We start from the raw sequence: 24,819 nt of genomic DNA, 5'->3' as shown, positions 1-24,819 counted from the left end.
AATCATCTGGCAAAAGAAATGGAAACATATGTCAAAAACCAAACAAGTAATCAGAAATGGAGCCGCAGAAAACACATGTCTTTGTTTAATCGCATCTAATTCCATCAGTGCAATGTCCAACATGCTTATTAAACATCACATGTGGTCCTCATATCAATCCATTCTAGTTATAATGTTTATGGACTAACAGATGGGTGTTGCTTCTCAAATAAGACTCAGATGTTTTAAAAAAAAAAGTGCAAGAATAGTAGTTGAGTGTATGTTGTATTATTGCCCCAGCGAGTTTGGGAACATATACTGTACCACTGTACCCTATGGATATCACACAAGGCTCCCATCAGTCTGCAGGCTGGAGAAGTCATTTCCAGGCTGCCATTAAAAGAGTAACATGCTGCTCCATTCTACAGTGTTGTGCTTTGGCCCCTTTAACAAGGATCGAGGGAGGGGCCCCTTAAGCCGCAAACTCTCTCCAGATATGGTTTTATTTATTTTTTTAAAGTCTAGCCTTTGCCCCAGGGTCAGCTGCTAGACGAGTGTACGCTGAAAAAAGGAATGCACTGCCAAAGCGCCCCCTGTCTTTCCCCACTTTACTGTCCTCTGCTGATCTTTTTTCCCCACTGTCCTTCATTCCCATGCGTAGGGAGGCCTGAGTAACGAGGAGCAGCCTGTCTGTTTGGCCTTCATATCTCTGTCTCTCCCTCCTCCCTCTCTTGCAGCCTCTCTGCCCTCCCATGCTAATTTGACCTACAAATTCTGTCCAAGTGTGACAAACGAGAGCGTTGTTGAACTCCGGCCAAACAGCTTCCTCTCTCTGTCTCTTTTTGCTGCATGTTATTTAGTCTCCCTGTCTGCGTCCTCCCTCTCTTCACATTTCTTTCACCTCTGGTTCTCTCGCTCAGAATCCTAGCAGGAAGTCCACGCGAGGATCTCCAGTGACATTTTATTCCCTGTGTCTAAACAAAAGCATTTAGCTTTTGCTCTGGGCCCAGCTGCTGTGTTTTTGTGACCCACTTGGAAAGCGTAGGACTTGAACCGAGGGACCCTTCCTTCTCCTGCAGCTGTCCAGTACTGGACAAGGAGAGTTTGGGAGAAATTTGCATCTCCTTTTGCACCTATTTTACCGCCTGAGATCTCATATGTTTGCATTGAGCTCAGAAATATTCTCCCAGCGAGCTTCCTGGTGGGAAAAATTAATCTTGGTCCTCTCGGTTGCGTCAAACCTGGCAAGAGAAATGAAAAGCTCAAGTTTTTTTTAAATGTGGCCAAGTGCTTCACTTTGCTTGTCTGGCCTTTTGCCATCACCCATGACAACATCACACACATACGCACATGCACACTACACATAAATACTTCTCCGGCTTAAGTAAAGCAGGCCACATAAAACCAGACCAGCAATTGGCATTTTCCACAGCCAGTGATTACAGGACTTAACATATTACTGAGGCATTACACCATTACTTTTTCACTCTTGTCAGTCTGTCTGTATCATTCTGTCTTTCTCTTTCACTATTGCACACTCTTGTCACCCACTTTGATGCCTTATACAACTTTTTCCATGTTACAAGGTCACAAGCAAGGCTGCCGCTTTGGCAAAAACACAGTTTCCTGCATGGAACACCGTTTTAATCATGGTTCAGATCTCTGGCATGAAACCCAGCTAGTTCCCTTTTCAGGAGACCTCATTCTCCTCAGAGCGGTCGGGTCCAACTTAGACTAACACGTGACTTTAACTTTCCTTCTGACAACAGTTGCTAAGTAACATCTCTCTATGTGTCACCCTTCAAATTAGGCTTTCGTGCATGTAATGTATTAACGCTAACGTTCTCTCTCTTTCCATCTACTGAGAGTGGATAGGCTTGAAATTTATATCATAGCATGAGCCTGGAAATGCACTATCAGGGTCCCCACGCGTCCTGGAAAACCTGGAAAATCTGGAAATTTAGAGACTAGTTTTCCAGTCCTGGAAACACCTGGAAATTGATTAAAATGACCAAATTTCCTGGAAATAATTTCATGTTGTCCTGGAAAATTAAATTAAATTTAGCCCCACTCTCAGCACAAGTTTGCCGCTTCAACTCCAGTCAGAGCTGTCACATTCACACTCGAGTCCTGTGAGGGGTGCAAGATCGCCGCCTTTAGACACTTTCTAACCAACTGAAAGACGATAGAAAAGTATGACACTTGAATTTTATAATCTATTTTTTTTTTCAATACATTGCTATGTCCTTTCAGGTGTAACTTGGATAGATGTAGGCTTAATGAACGACTTCGCTCCATCATTGCGCCTCCGTGCGTTTTACACAGAAGACAGAACATGACGGGTGTAATAATCCCGCCTTGAACTGGCAGTGTAAAAGGGGCTTGAGACACTTCATCATGAACCCTGCATCATCAAAAAAAGGAGGAATAAAACTGGGGTTAAATGTGTCAGTACTTTGGTAACTTCTGCGACTCCTTGTCATCTCAGCAACAATTTCCGCCCGTCTCCGTCCGAGCAGTGCTCGAACATCGTTCCAAATTTGTTTGTTAAATAGACTGAATGAGTAATAGATATAATAAAGACCTAACCACTGTAACATCTTCACTGTTTACTAACACTGTCTCCGGCGCGTTTGTGATGTCAGACGGTGACGCAGGAGAAAAGCAGTCTACTCCACCGGCAATGGGAACAGAGACAATCATCTATTAGCCGGTCTTCTCGGGTCTGAAAAACCTGCGTCAATGCGCTAATTTGAGTGGGAAAGGGGTACTAGACTAACCTACTCAAAGCAGACCCCCCTTTTTGCTAGATCTGGACCCTTTAACCACCTTTCATAAGCCTTGTTTCATTCTTCCTTCCTTACTCTGTTTTGACCCAGTAAATTTGACCTGCATTTCCTGCAAAAGAATAACATCTATATTCTGCTTTTCCTCCTTCATTGTTTGATTGTTTAGACATTTTTTCCTCATAGAGGGAAGTAAACTCTGAGGCTTTTGTCCTTGTTGTGGATGCTGTTTCCTCTAAACCAGTCAGAGACGCACGCATGCGAGTACACACATGCACGTGCAGCGGCCTGCTGATGGCAACCACCTTCCTGTTAATGGGGGTGTTTAGTCTGTCCCTTGTGTGTTTTGAGGCGACACCCCGGTCTGCACGCTTACTATGGCTCTGGCCCAGTCATTTTATCTCCAGGCTGTTTTTCTCCTGCTTCATTTGATCCTGGAGTACATTTCCATTCCCACAATGCAACCTCTCTATTACCTCAACTGCTTTGTTCGTCCAAAAATACCTCCCGATGCTGCAGGGTGCTGCAAACTGTGAAAGTAAGTTGTGGCAGATGATTATTACGTCTATTTAAGCAGCCAGAGGACAATGTCACAAATGACAAATCTAGATGCGTAATCTGGTGTGACAGTGATGACAAGCAACAGGAGCGTTTTAATGTAGCCTCACGTGGCCTGTCTAGACAAACTCACAGACGCAGCCTCAATTCTCTCAATAGGTCGAAATAAGTTTAAGTTTCCTCTTGTGGTTTTGCTCAGGGGTTATTTAAAGTATTTCGCAGACTTGTAATAAAAAACAAACCTGGTGGAAAGAGAGAAAACAAAAAGGAAAAGTGCAAAGAGAGAAAGGAAAGTCAAGATCAGAGACGGAGAGCACAGTTTAAGGGAAGTTCCTGCTCTTTGTGCTAAGCCTGGAGGGACCCTCAGCCTTGTCGTCGCCCCCATGGAGTGAATTTAAGAGGGTCAACTTTAACAAGGGCTGTATTGATTCTCCGTGTTTGAGGGAGGAGAGGGCGCCTGTGTCTGTTTTTGAAAAGTAGGATGGGGACAAGACAGGGGCGGCGCTGCTTTTTGTCTTCATGTTTAAGCCTCCATTCAGCCAGGACGCAGGGGGCAACACTCGGTGGTCTGGACTCCAGTGGCATGCACACTTTGTCGCACACGCCATGGACTATGATAGATTGAATTTCTTTTGCTTTTAATCTTGCAAATTAGTCTGCTAAAATGCTTAATTTAAAGAACTGATGTTGGGTTATGACAAATTAAAATGCTTAACTTATTTCTGACATTGTTTCAGACAAAAGAAATTAAGCGGTTTACCAAACCATAATGGAAATAATCATTAGTTGCAGCTCAAAAACTTCTTTCCTCTCATGCATTCCTAGGTGTAGGAATAATGATGTGTCTGCCATGGTGCCTGTTGGCCGATTTATAAGGTCATTGTGTAATACAGCTGTTGTGGCAGCTCTTTTACTAGTTACACGTGGCTGCTGTCTGCTCATGGTTGGCTAGGCTACAGAGTAACACTTTAAAATGAAAAATGGTGTTTCGTAGGGCTGCAGCCAACAGTTATTTTCTCCATTGATTAATCTGTAACTCTTTTTGATAAATAGTTTAGCCTGTAAACTGTCTGCACACGGTGAAAAATGCTTATCTCGAGTTTGCAGAGCCCAAATTGCATCTTCTGATGTCTTGTTTTGTCTGCCGGTCCAACAGACAAATCCAATTTACATTTAGAAAAAAGAGAAAAGCAGCTATTTAAACTGCATCTTCGGTGGCGATTTAAGTCAAAGTTTTATATTGACTAAACTTGAGGGAATTATGGTGCTTACTTATAATTTAAGCAGCTCATAAGTATTCTGTATCACATTCTTATCAAGAGTCTGATAAAGCAAAACCAGGCAGTTAACCTGAGATTAAGACGGTCGGTCATTGCACTCAGATAAGACGCCGGCCTCAGTTTGAGAACATTTCAGTTTTCTCAAAGAAAACTCCAGGCTGCTCAATATTAACACGCACAGATTCACACACTCCTAAAGACAACCAGATGACCATTGAATCCTTTCAGGTCGCTTTCACAAGGCCCAGACCTTTCACAAGAGCTTTCAACCACATCCAACCTAAACCTATTCCCACCGCTTTCTAAGTCCAGAGTATACACAGGCTTAGCTCCAGGTTCTCGCTTCTCCTGACGGCGGTCGGTGCTCACACACATTCACACACACACGGGAGGTATGTTGAAATGATTCCCGTGTTTGATCCTTGGAGATCGCGGTAGCTTTGAGAGCATTCCTTCCCTCTCATTTGTGTACTTACCCACCAGTATCTGTGTTGCGGGCCTGAGCCCCAGGGCCAAGGGAGGGAACCCCTCGCAGATCTGCAGGTTGTGTTTTGGTTCTTGGGAGGGAATGTGCTGTGTCTCAGGTCTGGTCCGTATCAGGTTGCTGCCCCCCCCTCAAAGCCTTTGTTGGCTTTGGACTGAGCGTTTGGGTTGCAGATGAGGCCGCATGTCCTCAGGAACATGTTCTGATTATGTTTTCCATTCTGCTTATCAGTATTGAACAAAGGAAAGGCAACAGATCAGATGTTATCACAATAGGATATTTGACTTACAAAATCATACAAAGATAAGTATCTGCAAATTGTATGCATCTGTGATGCCATGGTTCCTGCCACTTCACTGATTGCATTTAATATGCTGGTTTCTACAGTTCTTAAAAGGAATTAGATCTTTGTTTCTCCTTTCCCACCGGCTTTGCCAACCAGCTCTTAAATGTGGTACATTGTTTGAAGCTGGTGCCACAAGCTAGAACGATTTAGATAGGGATGCACGATATTGGATTTTTTGCCGATATCTGATATGGCGATATTTTACAACTCATTTAGCTGATTACCGATACCGATATTTTTTTCCCGCACACCTAATTGCAGAGATCATCAACTCTCTTCTGTATTGGAATTAGCGTTCAGTATAATGGTGATACTCTTATCACATTTGTTACAACGGTCGGGGTGACGGGTCTTGAGATGGTTAATCAAGTTTGTAGTGTTGAAAGACTTTGCCTTGGCTCCTCCTCGCATCACCGAAGCTGAGCAGTCATTGCAAATAGCAGTTTTGCTATCTATTTTGGACACTTTGAAAAACTTCCACACCACGGACATTTTGGCTTCTAACTCTCTCATGCTGCAGGTAGACACACGTGACGTCATCACGCTGCGCCGGCGCAGGTCTTCTTCGCGCCGGGGACATTGCGCCGAGGTCGGGCCTTTAATCAAGTATGCAGCAGCCCATTATTTTATCGGTCAATTATATCGGCTATATAGTTCATTCTTAAGCCAATATCGGTCGATACCGATAACGTGCCGATAATATCGTGCATCCCTAAATTTAGATAATCTAATCTTTAAAGTACATTTTCAAGCTAAAGCACCGAAACATTCTTTGGTTCAAGCTTCTCAATTGTGAAGATTTTCTGCTTTTCTTTTGTCTTATACAAGAGTAAAGTAAACATCTTTATGTAGTGGAATGTTTGTTGGACAAAATCAACAATTTAAAGGCATCACTTTAAGGTTAAGGAAACTGTAATGGGCATTTTATATAGGCTAACAAATATTTAATCAAGGCAATAATGGGCAGATCATTTAGGATAGTAGTTGTTTGTTGCAGCACTAGCTGAATATTTTCATCTGTTTGGCTAAAAGTCCAATAGTCCATTGCAAATAGCCAGAGTGCGTTTCTGTAGGAAGTGCTGACAGAAATAATGCCTTTACTTTAGGTGATGTGTTGAATTGCAGTAATTAGAATCTATTTCTTACTGTAAACATAAAACATTCGAACACAAACAAGTTCCATAAACCGTTAAAATAAGTGGTTGTGATTTGGCTTAATGCTAATAATCTCCAGACTTTGGCTCTAATATGCAGACACACACACACACACACAGAGAGAAGAGAAAACAAGAGGCCTCAGCTGATTGTTTTGAGTGGGACTCCCCCGGATCCCCCCGTCTCACCACCTCGCTTTTAGGCAGAGTTTATTTTCCTGAGCCAGTCACTTTTCAAAGTCTCTTTACCCTCACATTTGTTTCTCTCACATACACATTCTGCAAAGCTGTTTACCTAGAGTATTAGCTGACCTCCCTGTTCCTCCTTACCCAAACACCTAAGCAGGAAGCAACGTTACCTCCCCACCAGTGGCACGGTGCCACCGCATTGTGCTCTTGAAACCTTGGTGTAAAACTATACTCATGTAAAAACACAATGCGATTAGGATCAGGGTCGTCAGCTTTCACTGTAAACATCTTATTTGCCCAAGAGTGCACCAACTTAGTAAACAGGCTTTCAGATGCGTCTGTGGGTGTTTTTTAATTCTTACTTAAAAAGTAGGCTTCCATCATCAGCGAGTATATTTGAACTGTTTTTCATCCTGAATCAACATCCTTCTTAATTCTCTTGACATTTTGAATAAGCAGGGAGGGGAATCAAGGTGTCAGACTCCACCCAGTTATTTATAGACATAATTTAGCCTGTCTTTCACTGTGTGTTTTTTGATTAAAGGTGTGTTTGTGTTTCAATTTTCTTCAGGTGTTCCAGGACCTGGGTGTGTCGGTGCTTTCTGGAGCCTCTGAGGGTTATAATGTGTGTCTGTTCGCTTACGGCCAAACAGGATCTGGAAAGACGTACACCATGATGGGGACGCCGGTGAGGAGAACACTGGAATCACTGCATGAGATCTAGCTTGGCACATGCAACAGTTTGACAAACCCTAACAATGCTGCTCTGAAAATAAGCACCTGCAAACACCAGAAATGATCAGATACCATTTTACTTTCCCCATCCACCATCCGGTTACCAATCTGAGACGTTTCTCTCTAACACAGTAGTTACACACCCATGATGGCAGCAAAGAACTGAGCTGTCTATGTGCGTAGTGCAGTCTTACCCACTTTGTAGGATACTGTTTTGGTGTGGCATAGAGGTATTGATTCCTGGTGGAACAAGTAAAATTAATTATGGCATTGGATTGGTGCATAGAATATTCCAATTGCCGTTACAGAATCCTGTATTTTAGTTGGTTTCACATAAAAAGTGTGATACTGACACTGGTATTGGAACAACCTCAGCAAACCCTCTGCTCAGGAAGATATTCAGATGTGACCCAGTTCTACAGGAAAGCTGTCAAACTAATGCTCCTGAACCCTCTTCTTCTTCTATGTGCTGTCAGGGCTCCATTGGCTTGACACCTCGGATCTGTCAGGTACGTCAGTGGATTGTAGAATTCAATATACCGAGCACACTGATAATTCAACTACTCGAGTGTCTGCTGTTGACGTGTAAAGTAAATTGCATTTCTCCTCTTCCTACAGGGTCTCTTTAGGTCTGAAGACACTTTTCCTGACGGGCAAAACTCGAGCAGAGTCGAGATCAGGTATTACCTCATCTGATGATGAGACTTTGCAGTCGTACTTCACACAAACTGGATTTTCTTGTTTGTGCTGAAGAGATCAAAAACCTGTTGAAAGCTATTTTAGTTTGACAAAGCAGATATAAGTCTTTCTGTGTTGTCCCTGTCTGTCTTCACAAGGAAAAAATAGTTTTTAGGATTCTAAGATGATTATTTCCAAAGTGTAGACTGTGTTTCTGGGTCGTTTGGTTGGGTCACCCGTCTGTAACGCAGACCATGTTACCATGACTACGACCTCGTTCAAATACATCCATTGTCACATATCACCCCCCTCCTTGTCTCTACGTTTTGTCTTTCAAATAAATGGAAAGTGCCAGAAAGGTAACTTAAAGATTTGTTGTTTCTTACATGCTGTGGAAAATGATGAACTTACCTATAACAACTTGCACAATATATAATGGGACTGTATGTAGGCCTGTGGTCTGCTTCTCATTGATAGTGTAGATGCGTGTGTCTTCACAGAAGGTCTTATCCCTCTGTCCCTGCAGCTTCCTGGAGATCTATAACGAGCGTGTGCGAGACCTGTTGAGAGGAGGAGAGCAGAAGAAGAGAGCCTCCCTGAGAGTCAGAGAACACCCTGACAAAGGACCCTATGTACAAGGTGAGTGATCGAAACCCCAACACAAAGTTATAAACTCTTCATCTTTTACTTACTGTATTTGCTTGCAATGTAAAATAGATTATAAGTACATGTGGATAATCTCTAATTCACTCACACAAATGCATGTACACCTACCTTTACACACATCCACACACCTGTGCAGGAAAGGTAGCAGGTGAGGGTTTGTTCACAGACCTAAAAAACACAGAGAAAGTGAAACTAATTAAATGGATTATAATTGAAATTCTGTATTCAAACATGACCCCGTTGTTCCAGATGTAATTGCAAAAAAAAAAGTTGAGCTCATAAATCAACAGATCATTTCCACTTTCTGTCTTTTCCTGTCTGTTTTACTGATTAAGTGCTTAACTAGAGGTCCAGAGGCTGCAAATTCTCATTACCCTGCTCGGATAATTTCACTCGGATTAAAATAAATCGTTATTTTAAATAACCTTGCAGCAACCTTATGTCTCAGACGCACAGTAGAACTTTGCATATTTGCACATTTAAATTTTATGGTCTTATGATTAAGGTGCTTTTACAGGCAATGAGCTCTAAGAAGTGTCCTATGAATATTTGTATAATATGCACACACACACACACACACACCGCAGTAGTTTATGATGTCGTAATAATGTGTCTGAATCGCTTTGTACTAAGAGAGTGAAGATGAATGTGGATTGCAAAGGTTAAATCTTCTGTCTCTACACATAATTTAGCAAATTATGGACCTGGATGTGAAACATCCTCTGCAGTATTTTGAGTAATGTTAATGTCTTGTAAGTTTAGTTTCCAAGTCGCTGTGGTATGTGGTCAGTGGTGGAATCTTGTTCCGTTGTAAAGCTTTTTGATCAGGTCCAAAATTGGCCGCCCTGGCTCTAATCCAGACTCCTCTTTTAGCTCGTCTTACTTTCTATCTCTCTTTCTCTCCCTCAGCCTTTTCCTTCTCTTCCTTTCCGTCCCTCTCGTCCGCCAGCCTCTCTATGTTTCAAGCCCCACATCCACTCATTGTGTGGATCAGGAGAAATCCCAGTTGACCAGAGGAAGTGAAGTCATTTCCTTGTGGTTCCAAGGAGAGCGCTTTAACACACACACGCACACACACAGACACACACACAGAGCACATTGAGGACTCCATTACTGCCGCTACATCAACACGTGTCCAACAAACTATGTTTCAATGTCAATCTTAATCTTTTGAGACTTTAGTTTTTGTATTGATATTTAAAACTAGGAATAAAGAGCCACGTTATAGCACCATGAGGCTTTGTTGCCATCTGTGCATGCGTGTGTTTAACAGCCGCTTAATGTGATTCACGCTTGGAGTTAGAGCATTGTCAGAGCTTGTTTGCTGCTCTTGGAAAATATTACAGATCAAACGTGAGCAAGAATTGATGAGACATGTTTCCTGTTTGTTTCTATAACACATTCCCATCCCTCTGCTTCTTCACTAGTTTGCCTGGATATCTTGTTCTCCAAACAACCTCCAAATATTACTCAAAAACTGTCATAAAGTGTGGTTTATTTTTACTTAAATTAATCAGAGTAACTTTATTTATTTCTGGTGCAGCCGTACAAAATCTTCAGCTTTTTAAAAAAGAAAAAAAGCTAAATCTGTATTTCTCTTATTCTGTGATTTTTGTTTCTTTGCATGTTACTTAAAGGTATAATAAGTAGGATTTTTCCTTGCATTTTGTCAACAACACATTCAAACTGGGCCCCTCCTCCTGGGCTCTTCATCACCAGAAGCTCACTGTCACTCTCTGGTGAGAGAACACGCCCACCCCGCCAAGCTAACACCGACAGCATCGTGGTTACCTTTGCTCTAGCATGCTACCCGCCTGTTAGCTTGTCCCACCCGGTTTGAGGCACCTACCTGTCCAACAGAAAGAAGGCCAATTCTGCATCGCTCTTTCACCATGTTCGCTGGTCTGAATGGGGCCCAGGTGCTAATTTGAACCACTCCCACACTCACCTATAAGCTGTGATTGGCTCAGGGAACCACAACAGCGCCCCTCCTGAAAACATCCTGTGCAAAGCAACAGAATAGATGCAGAGGGAAGGGTCTGCACACACACTCACCGACACACATGTACAGAAGCCCATAAGTTATATTTGTAAAAGTCTATATTATATTTTTCTAGGAATATCCTACTTATTATACCTTTAATGTCTGAGTTATCATAAAGTGTGCATCGTAATGTCTGCTAAGCTTGAGCTGCACTCACTTCCAAAGGGAGTTTCCCACAAGCTGTTTCACATGGATTACATTCCACTGTGAGAAATAGGTCAATTGATAAATATATTAATAAACCATAACTCTCTTTGTGTATTTACTCAGTTTTCTCTCTCTGTTCCTTCCTCATCAGACCTGTCACAGCATGTGGTCTCTGACTGCAAGCAGGCCATGGACCTTTTAGAGGAAGGCATCGCCAACCGCATCACCGCAGCGACCCACAACCATGATGCCAGCAGCAGATCCCACGCTATCTTCACCATCCAGTACACACAGGTCATCCTCTCTCTCCTGTCACCTCCCATACAGCTACACTCATCTTTTTATAAGTTAAACTGCTTCTGATCTTCTTTCAAACTTTTGCTAATCATTACTCCTTGGATTCTTTTATGCAAATACTATTGATAGTTTTCATTTTCAGATAAAACATTTGTGATTATTCGCAGATTCCGGTCTGATTACTCTCATCTTTTCTCCGCAGGCAATCCTAGAAAACAATCTTCCTTCAGAAACTGTCAGCAAGATTAACCTTGTGGACTTGGCCGGGAGGTAAAATTGTTATTTCCTTCTGCTTTTTTTCCCTCAACATCTTTTGAGTCAAAGTCATTGACAAAACTGCCCCCTAGTGGATCTTGGCTACTGGCTTGAGATTTTCTGATTTATCCTTTCCTTTTTTTTCCCTTGGATAATCTGTCTTTGATCATTTTGATTGACAGGAACCTCATGTTTTGTTTATGTTGTCTCTGCAGTGAGCGAGCGGACCCCCACTACTGCAGGGATAGACTGACAGAGGGCTCTAACATTAACAAGTCGCTGGTCACTTTGGGCATCGTCATATCTGCTCTTGGTATAAAAAGACACTTTAAATGACGTTCAAGAAAATTCCCATTTTTCCTTTCCTATCCTCACAGTATTCCCTTCTTTCTGCAACACTCTCTCCATAAATCCCTCAACGTTTGCACCATTTCTTCTCTCTGCCTCCGCAGCCCAGAACTCCCAGATGTCCAGCAGCTGTCAGAGTATCAACAGCATGGCCTCTGAGGGCGATGGCAGCACGGTGGGTAGCCACAGCAGCTCCCTGTCTGGAGGAGGAGGAGGAGGTGGTGGGAGGAGGCACTGCTTCATCCCCTACAGAGACTCGGTCCTAACCTGGCTGCTGAAAGACAGCCTGGGCGGCAACTCTAAAACAATCATGATTGCAAGTAAGTGTAGCATTATGGTGATTATGGCTGTGATTTTGCATATGTTGGTTCATTAACTGCGTATGCCAGACATAATTCTCGTAATTAGGTTCTTTTTGCAGTGTGTGTGTCTTTGCGTGACTGTATTTGTGTGTGTTTCAGCGGTCTCCCCCTCCGCTAATAGTTACAACGAGACCCTCAGCACCCTGCGCTACGCTGCCCATGCCAGAAATATTGTCAACAAGCCTCGTGTTAATGAGGTCGGTGCCTGTTTAGAGTCTGTTGACAAGATTTAACGTCTGATCTAAATGGTTTTCAGTAGGTTAATGTGTTCTCTGATCTCTGCGCAGGACGCCAATGTTCGGCTGATCAGGGAACTGAGAGAGGAGATTGACAGGCTGAAGAGCATGCTGCTCAGCTTTGAAATGGTATAGTGACCTTTTACTACTGACACCTTGCTGGTTTTAACCCCCAAAAACTCTAAGTACCATAAGGCTTTGAATGAAAGAGTCGTTTTTCTAGCAAAGGTTTTATACATTGCTTTGTGTCTTCTTGACATTTCGAATCCATTGGGTGGTAACGTTTGAACTGCATTGTGACACATGACATTTTCCTTTCACACAGTGTGTTGACTGATCATTTTTTACCCTCTTGACTGACAGCAGCGGAATCCCAGTCCATCCCTGAGCGATGAGAGGGATGGAAATCTGTCTGATATCGTGCAGCAGAACGAGCTGAAGGTACTGCAGGGTTCATGCAGAATGCTATACCAGCCTGACGGTTACAGTAGTCCTTTAGACATCAAGTTGGTATGCTTTTAGAATTAGATATTTCATCAGTTTCACCATAAAGAAATACAGGGTAACATGCAGTATAATCAGAAAGCTCAACAGAAAGCCTCAACCTACAAAAACTACTCGTCTTGACATCTTCAGCCTAACTGCCCTACTTATGGGTCCTTCATCACAAATGCATGTTGAACGGCTGAGCGTTATTTAAACAGACAGGTCTTTTAGACATTAGATTTTCAGTGTATTTAACTCCATAAACATGATTCCATTTACTGCCTTTTTATTGATATGGCAGCTGTTGAACTCCTTGTGCATATACTGCTACATATATCTGACACTTTGTCACACAATTTGTTTGTCTTCTGACATTGAAACATCCTTAGAATAAGTTGCGTAATGTACGTAAAACATTGGGATTTTAACTTTTAATATTTATAAATAAATGCAGCTAAATATGGTAAAGTGACATCTATTATTTAACACCATTGTAGGTGTGGTAGTGGTGTCAGTAGATGTAGTAGAAGTTGAGCTAGTAGCGGAAATAGTATAGTTGCATTCCCCTGACTACAAATATTAACCGCTCTGGTTTTAATACTTTCCCTTCATCCTCTTACCTTATTATCTTCCTCCTTACCTTCTCTGCAGGTGGAGCAGCTGACGAAGGATTGGTCAGAGAGCTGGAGAGACAAGAAGGAGCTGCTGGAGCAGTACAGCTTGGACATCAACAGAGACCGTGCAGGGTTCCTCATCAACTCCCTCCAACCGCACCTGGTTACTCTGGACAGGGATGTTCTCAGCACCGGGGTCGTCTTCTATCACCTCAGGGTATGATGCGTAAACAAGTAACTTTGTTCTGTATTGTGGTGTTATTTAATTGTCCTCCCTTGGTAGGTCCTTTCTTTATTAATTTCCATCAGTAGCTATTAGTTTAAATATGATGGTATGCATAAACCTTCGCTTGATGTGCTTTTCTTTCCATCCCAAACATCACTCATTTGTCAAACATGAACATTTGCTCTAAAAATATACATTTGCAAAAAGACATGGAACAAACACCCTCAAACTGATATTGTTTGCTTTCTTTCCCCCCGAACTCTCAAGTTCCTGATTCGTCAGCTGTCTTGACTGAAGGTTTCAAAATATCTTTCCCCCCCATTAGATTCTCTCCCCTCCCCTTCCTGCCATTTCTCTCTGTTCTGCTACAAAAACTCTTGAGAAAAGGTGCGTTTCTTCTCTCTTTTCTTCTCACTCTTACCCTCCAACTGTCCTGTCGATCTCCCATCTCTCCCTGTGTGTGCATTTTTACGCAATGCATAAAGCTCGGTTGTATAAGAGGCTCTTAGTTCTGAGGCTAGGACTCAGGGGAGCTTAAGCTGTCCTGATTCTGACAATGACAAGCGTACCCTTAGGCCTGACAATTACACTGTTTCCTGCATGTGAAGAGCTCAGGCCACCTGGGAGCACATGTGGTCTTGACACCATATAAGAAAGCCTTTAATCCCATTAGATAAGACTTCAGAGTAAACAAATGATATTTTTTCTGTCAGCTAAGTGGAGATTAGAAGAGAGAGGACAATAGTTCTTTGAGGATCATAGTGTAAAGTCATTGTATCTACTGTTGCTTGTAATTTGAGAACAACCAGCTTTCGTTTTGATGTTTTTGTTTGTGTGGATTTGATTATAGCTGTCATGTTTTTTCTTACAGGAAGGAGTTACCCACATTGGACCTCAGGAGAAGTCTGAAGAGCCACAAATAGGTATGTTTTCTGACTCCATGTTTTCTCATCCACCTGCAAATATTCCTTTTCTAACCATAAAATACGTTTTTTAGAACATATAGAAATCCTCTAAAGACATTACAAGCTTTGGAAGCTTTGAACAAAACATCACCGTTCATCAAACATGTAGCGTGACAAGACATGAACAATAATACAATATACTGTAACTATTACATGGGAATGCAGAGTGAAACATCTCCTAAAATGGACCCCTAAATTTTCATTTAATGCTTCATTGACCGCTGAATAGATTCAGCAGTACAATAACACAGCATCAGCGCAGCTCTCTAATTCAATCTCTGCGTTTGTGTTTCTGCGTCCCGTTTCCAGTCCTGCAGGGCAGTGCCAGCTGTGAGATTGAAAACCACGGAGGTGTGGTGACGCTGAGACCGCTGTCGGGCTGCGTCTGCCTGCTGAACGACAGAGAGGTCACCGAGCCCTGCAGACTGGCTCAAGGTCAGCTCCTGTTATCAACAAAACAGCTTGTTTGCACTGTTGTGTTCCTATGTATGCATTTCATACAAACAATCCGACACAAATAGGACGTTTTTTGGTTGGCTAAAAGGCTGTTTTAGCAAATGTTTAATATCTGATCTCAACCTCATGGATATGCAGGAATGCTACTGCCACTTTTCTACCTTTTTTTAAAAGCCTAGCTTAGATACGATACATCTAAGACAGTTGAAAGAGAAAGTTATGATCCATTTTGACACTTGTTTATTATGACTTACTATTGCATCATATTCCACTCACAGATTATCATTATAATACAAGTCTCAGAATATAGGTCAACGATGGACCATTGACAAACGTTTCTAATGAGTGTCCGGTCACTTATCGCTTATAGCAAAACAAATACCACACATTAGTAGTAAAAAAAAAAATCTGTATTCTCAAAATACACAATAACACATGAATAGCAGATTGAAAAAATCTTCATCACACAAGACTTTTTAGCATTGCTGATGCTTGAGGAATAGACACAAACATCCAGTGATGCATAAAATCAAACCTGAGCAGCATTTGACACGCAGCATTACGGCCGGTCATGCGACTGTTGAACTGTGCTGGATATCACATTTAGGTTAATGTACAATTACACACACTTGCTTAAAGATGCCAGATAAGACTTGATAACATATGTGGGTTAATGTACGATTAAGTATGCATGTACGCTTGAAAGTGCACAGATATTCTTCCCAGGATAAACATAGACACACACTCGCATACACCCTTACCCACTCATACCCTGCAGCTCTCATAAACACGATGCTTCAGAATGAGCGCAGCTTGTGATGAAAGATATGTCTCCGTCTCCAGGGATGGAAATCACCTTGGGAGGAGTGCATAAGTTTCGTTTCAACCACCCAGCAGAGGCAGCCGTCCTCAGAGAACGCAGACGGGTAGGTGCTGCTCAGCTGAAAATGAAGATGCTTTTGGTTGTGATTTATGATAATATTGATTATGACCTGTGGCTGATAAACTCTAATGGAAGTGATACACAAGTAATTTTTAGCAGTCCATTTTAATTTTTGTTACCATACATTTTAAAGTTGATCTTTTCTGTTCTCAGGCCAGTGAAAGTGGCATGACCTGCAACTACATTGACCTTTGCCCTTTGAGTTCTGACCACAGGTAAACACTACCTCCAAAAACATATTAACAGAGCACAATAAGTATCAACCTGAGCATATATGTGTGGTGTAGAGAGACCTTATTCTGCCAGCCTACAGCATACATATTTGATAGGAGGTACATGTGTTGTACCAGTGTTCATGCTGTGGAAATAGGGCAATGCATGCATGTTTTAATTTAGCTAGTAGAGATGGCATGTATTTCAATCTGCCTCCACCCTAGTGAACAATCCCAGTTAGCTGTTTACGGGACAAACTCAGCCGTTGCTTGGTTACTGCTGCGGCTCTGAGCTGGAAACCGACAACAGAAGGTTTTATTTTGAACAAAGCAACAGCAAACTACTAATTACTACTAAATTAAACCTAGCTTAGCTAACAGAACCTCTTATTTTGGTTGTCTTTTTAAGCTATATATATTGATACAGTTCATCTTATCTCTGTGTGTCTGTTTTATAGTGTCGAAGAAGTGAAGCTCCAAGGACAGCTGGGTGACTGTCTCACCCCCAGTGAGGAGCCTACTGCTAGGCAGCGCGTGGAAATGCAGCAGCGCTATGTAGAAAGTTTGCGACAGGAGATTCATGCTGAACAGAGACGAGCTGAGAGAGAGCTGGAGAGGGAGCAGGCCCATCTCCGACAGCAGCACAGTGAGAGTAAGTTTTCTTTCCACACAAACGCCTAATGAATAAAAATTGTTGCTGCTCTACACATCAGCTTTCAATATAGCACGCAGAAATTCTACATAGTTTTTTGAGAAATGAAAGCTTAAACCAAATGAGGGATATTGTAATATGTAATTCAGGTGTTTGATTCCCTACTGTAAATCTTTCCCCAACAGTTCAGCAGTGGATTTTGCAGGAAAAACAGCGTCTAACAACTGCTGATCAGAAAATCACCCAAGAGTCGGGAGTTCAAACAGACCTTGTCCCCGCACCCCTCCTTGAGCGACTTATAAGTCAGGCACCGTATCAGGAAGATCAGGCAGTTGTTCAGCCGCTACTTGTGGTAAGAGCCAGGAAGAGGGCAGTGCAGGAGGAGCTTCTAAAGCATCACGCCCTTTGCCGTGCTGAGAGCCGTATCCGTCGGAAAAGGTTGCATTATCAGCTGGAGAGAATCGCCCGCAAGCGGCATCTGTTGGAAGCTAAAAGGGAATTGCAACGGCTGGAAAAGAACCTGCCTCCAGCACCAGACAGTCCAGATTCCCCTGAGTCTCCAACAAAGATCCGAGGAAGACAACTTGTTTCTCGTAGACACTCATTCTCAGCCGATCTTTTGTCTCGGCTTTATCCACAGAACACCCCTATCTTCAGGTAAGCTTAAAACTTGTAGAGTTGAACGAACAATGACTTATATAGTCCCAAATTCTTCACTGTTTTGAGGTTTCCTCTTCCAATATAGAGATCTTTTCCCAAACATTGATCCTAATTTATTGTACTTTTTTCTTTCGTTGACAGACACTTCCTCAAGAGGAACAGATCCACAGAACTGACCTCAAATTCCTCTTCGACCTCTGATTCCATTGGCAGCAGGAAGTGGGTTTCGGATGAGTGTCTTCCTCGGGAAAGAACCCAGAGTTGTTCCGGTACGCTCTTCTCAGGACAGAGTCAAGCCTGCCGCAGTAGAGTAAGCTCCTCTGAAAACATCCGACAAACTGTCAAAGACGAACCTAGAGCTCAACCCTGCCGGGAACGACCAGAGAGAAAGCCTCTGCTGCCAAACCGAGACCTGTCTTTTAAAAACAGATCAGATCAGAACTCAACCGTTGGTCTAAAGTCCCCAGTTGGAACGACTTTGCATCCAGTCAGCAAAGAAAACATACAAGGACTAAAAAATAGCGCACCCAGTTCCCAGATTCACCCTTTCATGAATGAGATAACACAACCCAACGCTGGTAACAATGGACTTGAAACCATCAGGAAGACTCTCTCTCGTTCTGTGGGGCCCAGGTTAAAAACAGCTCTGTCCAAAGTGTTTAAAAAACCACCATCAGGTGCGAATGGAGGGCGAGGACCCAAAACTCTTGGGAGGATAGCAAGCAAATTTTACTGGAGACAACAAAAAAAAGAGCAGGGCCTTAAAGATACCAAGATGCGCCAAAGCAAGTGTGCTGTTAAAACAGCTGTTTCGTGTGAGGAGCTTGACCAAAGGATTCTGTTTGAGGATTGTAGACAGAGGCGGTGGCATAGTACAGAGGCTCTTATGGACAAAACCAGCAGATGGGTTGAGAACCAGCAGGGATTGAGTGGATGGGAGGAAGAGCAAGAAGACAGGAATGAAGGAACATCAGACTGTGAGAGCCTTTTCTCTCTTGATTCCCTGTCCTCTGCTTATGTGACAGCCCTGGCAGAGCAGCTGAGACACGAGGAAGAAGCTCAGAGTGAAGCTGAGAGCGAAGACAGTCAGATGTCTAAGGATTCATTGGCTATGGAGAGCAGTGGGAAATACTCAACAGTGGAGCGGTTAAGCCAAACAGTGGTGCCAACTTACTCAATGGTTACAGATTGCTCCCATTCATTCATTCAGCTCAATAGAACAGCAGAGATCAGTTTAGACTTGAACAGCTGTCACAAACCTCAGGTCATCCCAGCAGAGTCGCATTGTGGCCAACAAGGCTCCCAGCAGTCAAGACACTGTGGTGCAATCAGGGAGCCTCCCTTCCAAATCCCATTAGTGGCAGATTCCAGAGGCAGAGACACTGTACATAAATTGATTGAGGACTTTGGGAACATTCACGCAACCTCGACCAGCAGCCCACGCTCCCTGAGCAGCTGCAGCGTGAGGGAGCCAGAAAACATGCTGGTGCTCACTGATGCCTGGTCTTCCACCGATGCAGCAGACAGTCCCAGGATTCCCAGAGATTCTCTGCCTTTCCAAAGGAAAATGATGTTCAGAGATGTAGAGAGCAGCAGCAGCGGTCCCAGTCCAACCAATACCAACATCTCTGACTCTCAGAGTGAACGTAGAAGCTGTAGCTTAACGTCTACCAGCACTGAGGGTGTAAATGTAACAGTGCAGGAACACGGCAATGAAAATTCAAGGGGAACATCAGAAACATTCGATTCTCAAGACCCTCAAATTCTAACAGCTTTAGCCCTGAAGGATGAAGAATGTTGTGTGGAGCAATCAGAGGGCCAAATAAACAACGTAAGGAAGGCTGCTACTGATACTTTAGACTTCAGCAGCAACAAAAGTCCAGCATCCTTACCGACCTTGAATCAAACCATGTGTTTGTCACCCACTGAGGTCCACCACTCTAAACAACAAGCGTCACAAGTCAAACTGTGTCAGGTATTCACCGATGTACCTGACATTGTGGTTGCTGATGTTACGATGTCCTCTGCCACTGAAATGTGTGTGTCTGGGTGTCAGTCAGTAATGCATCACTCTTCAAGTCCCATTAGCCAGTGTGAAGTGCTCAGCAAGATGTCTGATGCTTCACGTGCCTTCAAACCGTCCACTGAAGTTGAATTACTATGCAGTCTAGATCATCCAACAGAAAGGTTGAAAAATGTCCAGCAACACGACTTTGGGAATACCAATTTTTTGACAAGAGACAAAACACTGGACAAAGTTGAAACCAAAGGCACTGAGCCGTACATTACACTACAGCAGGAGCTTGTTAAATCGGCTTGTAAAAATTCCAGGAAGAGGAACAAAGACCAGCAGGATTCTTTCATGGGCAGCCTGAAAATTCCAAAAAGGAGCAACCGCAAAGAGTTGCTAACTTTGAGCCTTACACCAGTTGGCAGACAGGAAGAAATTTGGCCTGATGATAATAATAACACCGGTGACTCAAAAGGGGAACATTCATCTACGGGAGCTGACAGCCCTGAATATAATTCAATTTGTGTTGATGGCAGCAAAATACAGGACGCGATGTCTTCAGTGGCATCGCCAGTTTCTGATCTAATGATCAGGAAACCTGGGCTGAGTTGTCAGATCTTCGAGGACTTTGAATGTGTTGACAATAGTTCTCAGAGTGGTTCCTCTGTGGGGGAGAGGAAACCAGTTGAAACGGTTGGTGTAGCAATAAAAGAAGTACCTACAGAAACAAAAGGAACTGAATGCCAAATTGATTACCCCAGAAAACATCAAGAAAGTAGAAAACACACAAGCAAGTCTGATGCAATTTGTAGTGCCATTGACCTTAGAATCTCAGAAGTGGTGAAAGAGCACATGAGATTGTCATTGAATGGGACCAGTGTTGACAGGAAAGGCATGAGTCAAAGCCTGAATACCTTATCATCTGTATGTCAATTTGGCTGTAATATTGACCAAAACAGATGGATGGAAAAAGAGACAAGAGGTCACATGAGTGATCACGCCAAAGAGGAAGCAATCCTTGGTGAACCCATTTCAATAGAAAGGACAAGTGAAATAGTTGTGGACAAAAGTGAGCACCACGTATCAGATCTGCCAACTGTATCAAGGACTATCCATGAAAGCAACATGCCTAAATCTACTGAGGTATCACAGAACATTGACCATGGTCGTACGTTGTCTGACGCAATATCAAACAACACAGCAATTACTCATTGGGTTTTCCAAAACTCCTCTGCCATAAATGGCACCCAATCAAATCTGACGGTAAACAGCGACTCTGAGCACTCTGCCAACCAAACTTTGGGAACATTTAGTTTGTCCTCAATGAGTGACTCCTCTTCAGCAAGAAAATGCATTGATTCACAAGGAAACGATGTGGAGAAAGATGCTTTATTTCAAACAATGAAGAGTTCAGATGGACAAAAGGTAAGATCTTATTGTAATCCCCTCGTCAAGGATACATGCTCTAATGAAGTGGGAACCCAAAGTGGTTTGGATGCCGCCATTGTGAATCCTCATTTCACCCAACTTCACCAAATACACTGCGAAACACCTTCAACCAGTGGTGACACAAAAGAAAACTGTGGCTGTAATCATGTGAAGGATTTCAGTATGGAAGCTGTATCAAGTGTTGAAGAGAAACACAGTCACTCGTGCAATCAAAACTTGCCTAGGATGATTCAGGAACTCCAAAATAGTCCGGACTCATCTGGAACAATACAATTATTATCTGATGGAGGGGATCAAAGCAACAAAAACCAACACACTAACGACAGTTCCCCTGTGAAAGGCTTTGCTCTTACCCCTGTTAGAAATGGTGAAACAGACAACACAACAGGAGGTAAACATTGTATCCCAGCACCGGATCCACACATCTCTCAACAGACTCGTTCAGATAACTTGGCTCAGACTTCTGCGGTCAATAAGAATTGCGACTGCCAACGTGTATCAAATTCACTGTGCAAAGTTGATAAGGATACTCAAATTGACAGCGAACAAGTTTGTGTAATGATAAAGGACAAAGGGACATTTGTCCACCGATCTGAGTCAAGTATTTCCGGTTCAATGCAGCCACATCCTGAAATACAGCAGGGAAATGTCATCAGAAATACAAGCTGCTATGGATCTGTGATGTCAAGACAAGTTCAGCTCAACACATCTGGTGATAAACAGGCTAACTCCACTCTTACGTCTAAAAAGGCAAAGTTTAAGAGGTTCAGAAGGTCTACGATCCAGACTCATCCTACCTCTTCTTCTGAGTCTTCTCTTAAGTCATCGGATGAGGAAGAGGAGGATGAAAAAACCACCGGAGTGCTATACAGCCAGCTCTCACCTAAATTTGTGAAACTTGGACATCAGAGTATTGCCAAACAAGAAGCCAGACCTGCTAGAAGCATCAACGCAGATATTTCTTCTACAGTGTCAACAAGCAAATCCATGAACACTGCAGAAACACAAGTTAAAAGTGAAAATTGCTGCCAAAAAAGGCGCTTGTTCTCTCTTCAAGCAATGTCACCAAAGACGATTGCAGAAGGCATCCTCCCGTATGCACAGCAAGGTGAAGCAGAACATCCACTCAAGGCTCAGGACTCCCCTATGCATTTTGCCTCCAGTGACATCAACCCTTTTGTTCACCAATGGCAAGGAGATGACTCAAACCAACACTGCTATAAGAACCCGGCATTTGGAAGTGCTGCTGACCTATCCTGTAAATCTCCACTTTTGAACAGCACCGAGAAACGAATCACGAGATGCTGCAGTGTTGATAATGGTTTGAACGGGCAGAACTCGCCTTTCAATTCCCATCTGAGCACTTATGCCACCAACAAGGGGCTCTCCAGCACGCTGAGCAGTATGGAGGATTATAAGGTCCAAGTGATCAAAACATCTCACTCCTCTGAGCAGGCATCTGTTGAAACCAATCGTCTAGCGAATCTTAAAGCAACTGTCAGATCAAGTCATGAGGTTCCTGTTGGTGTTGGGAACAACTCCAGTCAGGTGGATGAAATTATGTTTGTGTACTCGTCTGAGCAAGAGTCTAAGGCAAGCAAAAAACAGGCCCAAAGAAGGAGGATGTGTGAACATGGCACCCAAACTGAGCGTGGCCTTCATACAGTAAACATTGGTAACAGTGATGGTGCTCCGAAGAGGAAAGAGCGCCACAAAAGGAGTAAAACGGATGTACCTGCAGCACAGATGACCAAAGTGGACATTAAAGAATCTCCAACATGGGCCAGTATGGAAAGCATGTCAGCTCACATTTCGAAGCTGATTGACAGCACCTCAGACCTGCTGGGGGACGTCCAGGGAATGAGGACAGGCGAGGCCCTCAAGTCCAGTCAGAGTCGGAGTGTCAACTTGTCAAATATCAGCGTCTCTTACAGCGAGTCTAATGATTGCACCACGCGAGACAGCTCAACTCAAACAGCGGTAGACGTTGGAATCCAGACAGAAAGACCTTCAACACCAGCCAAGAGGGAAGTCACTGTCCATCAAACGCCCAATGAAACGCCCAGATCTCATGAAGTCAATGTGATAGTCAAAGTGATCGGTTCTGAAGTTGTCAGTGTGTCTCAAGAAAAGAACGTACACTGTGTGGTGAAGAGTAAGACTGACACGGATGAAAAGATGCAGAGCATGCCCGACCTGATGTGTAACAGCTCTGCTGCAGCACAAAGGTCTGCCTCACAATCAGAGAATGGCCCTTTAAAAACACCTCCTTTGAAGATTGCTGGTGAAAGTCAAAGACGTGTAAGATCCGCTTCTTCTAGACTCTCAAAGCAAAGCACGCCTGAGGCTCTGTGCCATCAAAGTGTTGCAATATCTGAAATCATCCGCAGATCATCAAAAAACCAAGAAAATCTCAGCACCTCTGTGAGAAATGACCTGAAACAAGCTACATACACAGACCGTGCATCATCTCCCATACTGACCGTGGCAGCAAGGTTACGCTTGAAGCAGAGAGTAAACCAATCTACACGTAATTCTTCAAAGTCCCAGAATGGTAATTCTGATAAAGACAGCATTACTGTGCCATCGGGCAAACAGTCAGCATGCACTGTTTCACAGGATGATCAGATGCCCGGACAGAATTGTGACGTTTCCTCTTGTAAATCAGAATCTGTATCACTTGAAAAGTCGAGTGATATGAGTTGCTCAAGCCCGAAAGACTCGCATAAGTGCTCCTTAAGCCTAGGCTCATCCTTGGAGAGATATACAGACACCAGCAGTAGAAATCTAACCAATAAAGGCACAGGATCCAAATGGCAGATGACCTCTCAGGAGTCTACGACTTCAACAGAAGGTCGACCTACGCCGGACCAAATCTCTCCCATATTACGGCCGACTGATGTGCAAAACGGTCGACATGGAAAAACCACAAGCTGCGCAAGACCTGCAGTTGAGTCTGTAGATTTTTGCATAGATTCCTATATTTCATCCCCGCTTTGCAACAGGGCTGTTCAGCTTCAAGAGGATGATATGGTGTCACTGGCACCCAGCGAGTGCAACACAGACGTCCTTGTGAACATTGAACCTGTCACCAGCGTTTCCCCGCGTCAGGACAAACAGATTTTCCCAGAGGACCTTCCCATGCACAACAAGTTCACCAACTGGTCAGGCATCAGCCACCAGCAATCAAAGCCCTCCAACAAACTAGCCACATTTCTGACCAAAGACCACAACAAGAGCAGAACCTGCGCTGAGTGGGGTGAGATGGAGAGTTATGGCTCAAATGTGGAGTCTGTGGGGCAGAGCATAAGAAGGACGAGAGAGATAGAGAGGCTGAGACAAGAGAGAGAGCAGGTGATGGCGACTGTCAACATCAGCATGAACTCGACGCCGCTGACTGTGGAGCTCACTGAGGCTAAACTACATTACGGCCTGGGAGAGACGGATACGCTGTTAAAGTTGCTGTCACCGAGGTCCAGAGAGGAGCTGGAGCCAGCGACCTCTGCGCCTACCAAACAGCAGCTGTATGATAGGTGAGGATACAAGTTATAAATTATCTTGATTTTGACAGAATGAAATAGTCTTAAAATGTAATTTCAAC

At 43.3% G+C, this 24,819-nt stretch overlaps 1 protein-coding gene across 1 annotated transcript in view; it reads left to right on the top strand.

The window, feature by feature from the left end:
• The window catches only part of stard9 (StAR-related lipid transfer (START) domain containing 9), a 42,691-nt gene that overhangs the window by 10,598 nt on the left and 7,274 nt on the right, over positions 1-24,819 (top strand). The window contains 19 exon segments of the mRNA XM_069661694.1: positions 7,348-7,464; positions 7,988-8,020; positions 8,130-8,191; positions 8,716-8,828; positions 11,198-11,340; positions 11,546-11,613; positions 11,814-11,911; positions 12,051-12,266; positions 12,408-12,505; positions 12,596-12,673; positions 12,908-12,985; positions 13,682-13,861; positions 14,742-14,793; positions 15,145-15,270; positions 16,135-16,217; positions 16,388-16,449; positions 16,905-17,098; positions 17,284-17,755; positions 17,900-24,751. Of these exon segments, the coding sequence (XP_069517795.1) occupies positions 7,348-7,464; positions 7,988-8,020; positions 8,130-8,191; positions 8,716-8,828; positions 11,198-11,340; positions 11,546-11,613; positions 11,814-11,911; positions 12,051-12,266; positions 12,408-12,505; positions 12,596-12,673; positions 12,908-12,985; positions 13,682-13,861; positions 14,742-14,793; positions 15,145-15,270; positions 16,135-16,217; positions 16,388-16,449; positions 16,905-17,098; positions 17,284-17,755; positions 17,900-24,751 (9,125 nt within the window).

Source organism: Semicossyphus pulcher, unplaced genomic scaffold (assembly GCF_022749685.1).
Source record: "Semicossyphus pulcher isolate SPU_LCO1_2020_fin unplaced genomic scaffold, fSemPul1.0.p SCAF_14, whole genome shotgun sequence".
NCBI classification, from domain to species: domain Eukaryota; kingdom Metazoa; phylum Chordata; class Actinopteri; order Labriformes; family Labridae; genus Semicossyphus; species Semicossyphus pulcher.
Note: the sequence above shows the minus strand (reverse complement) of the source record. Positions and strands in the feature narration are given on the sequence as shown.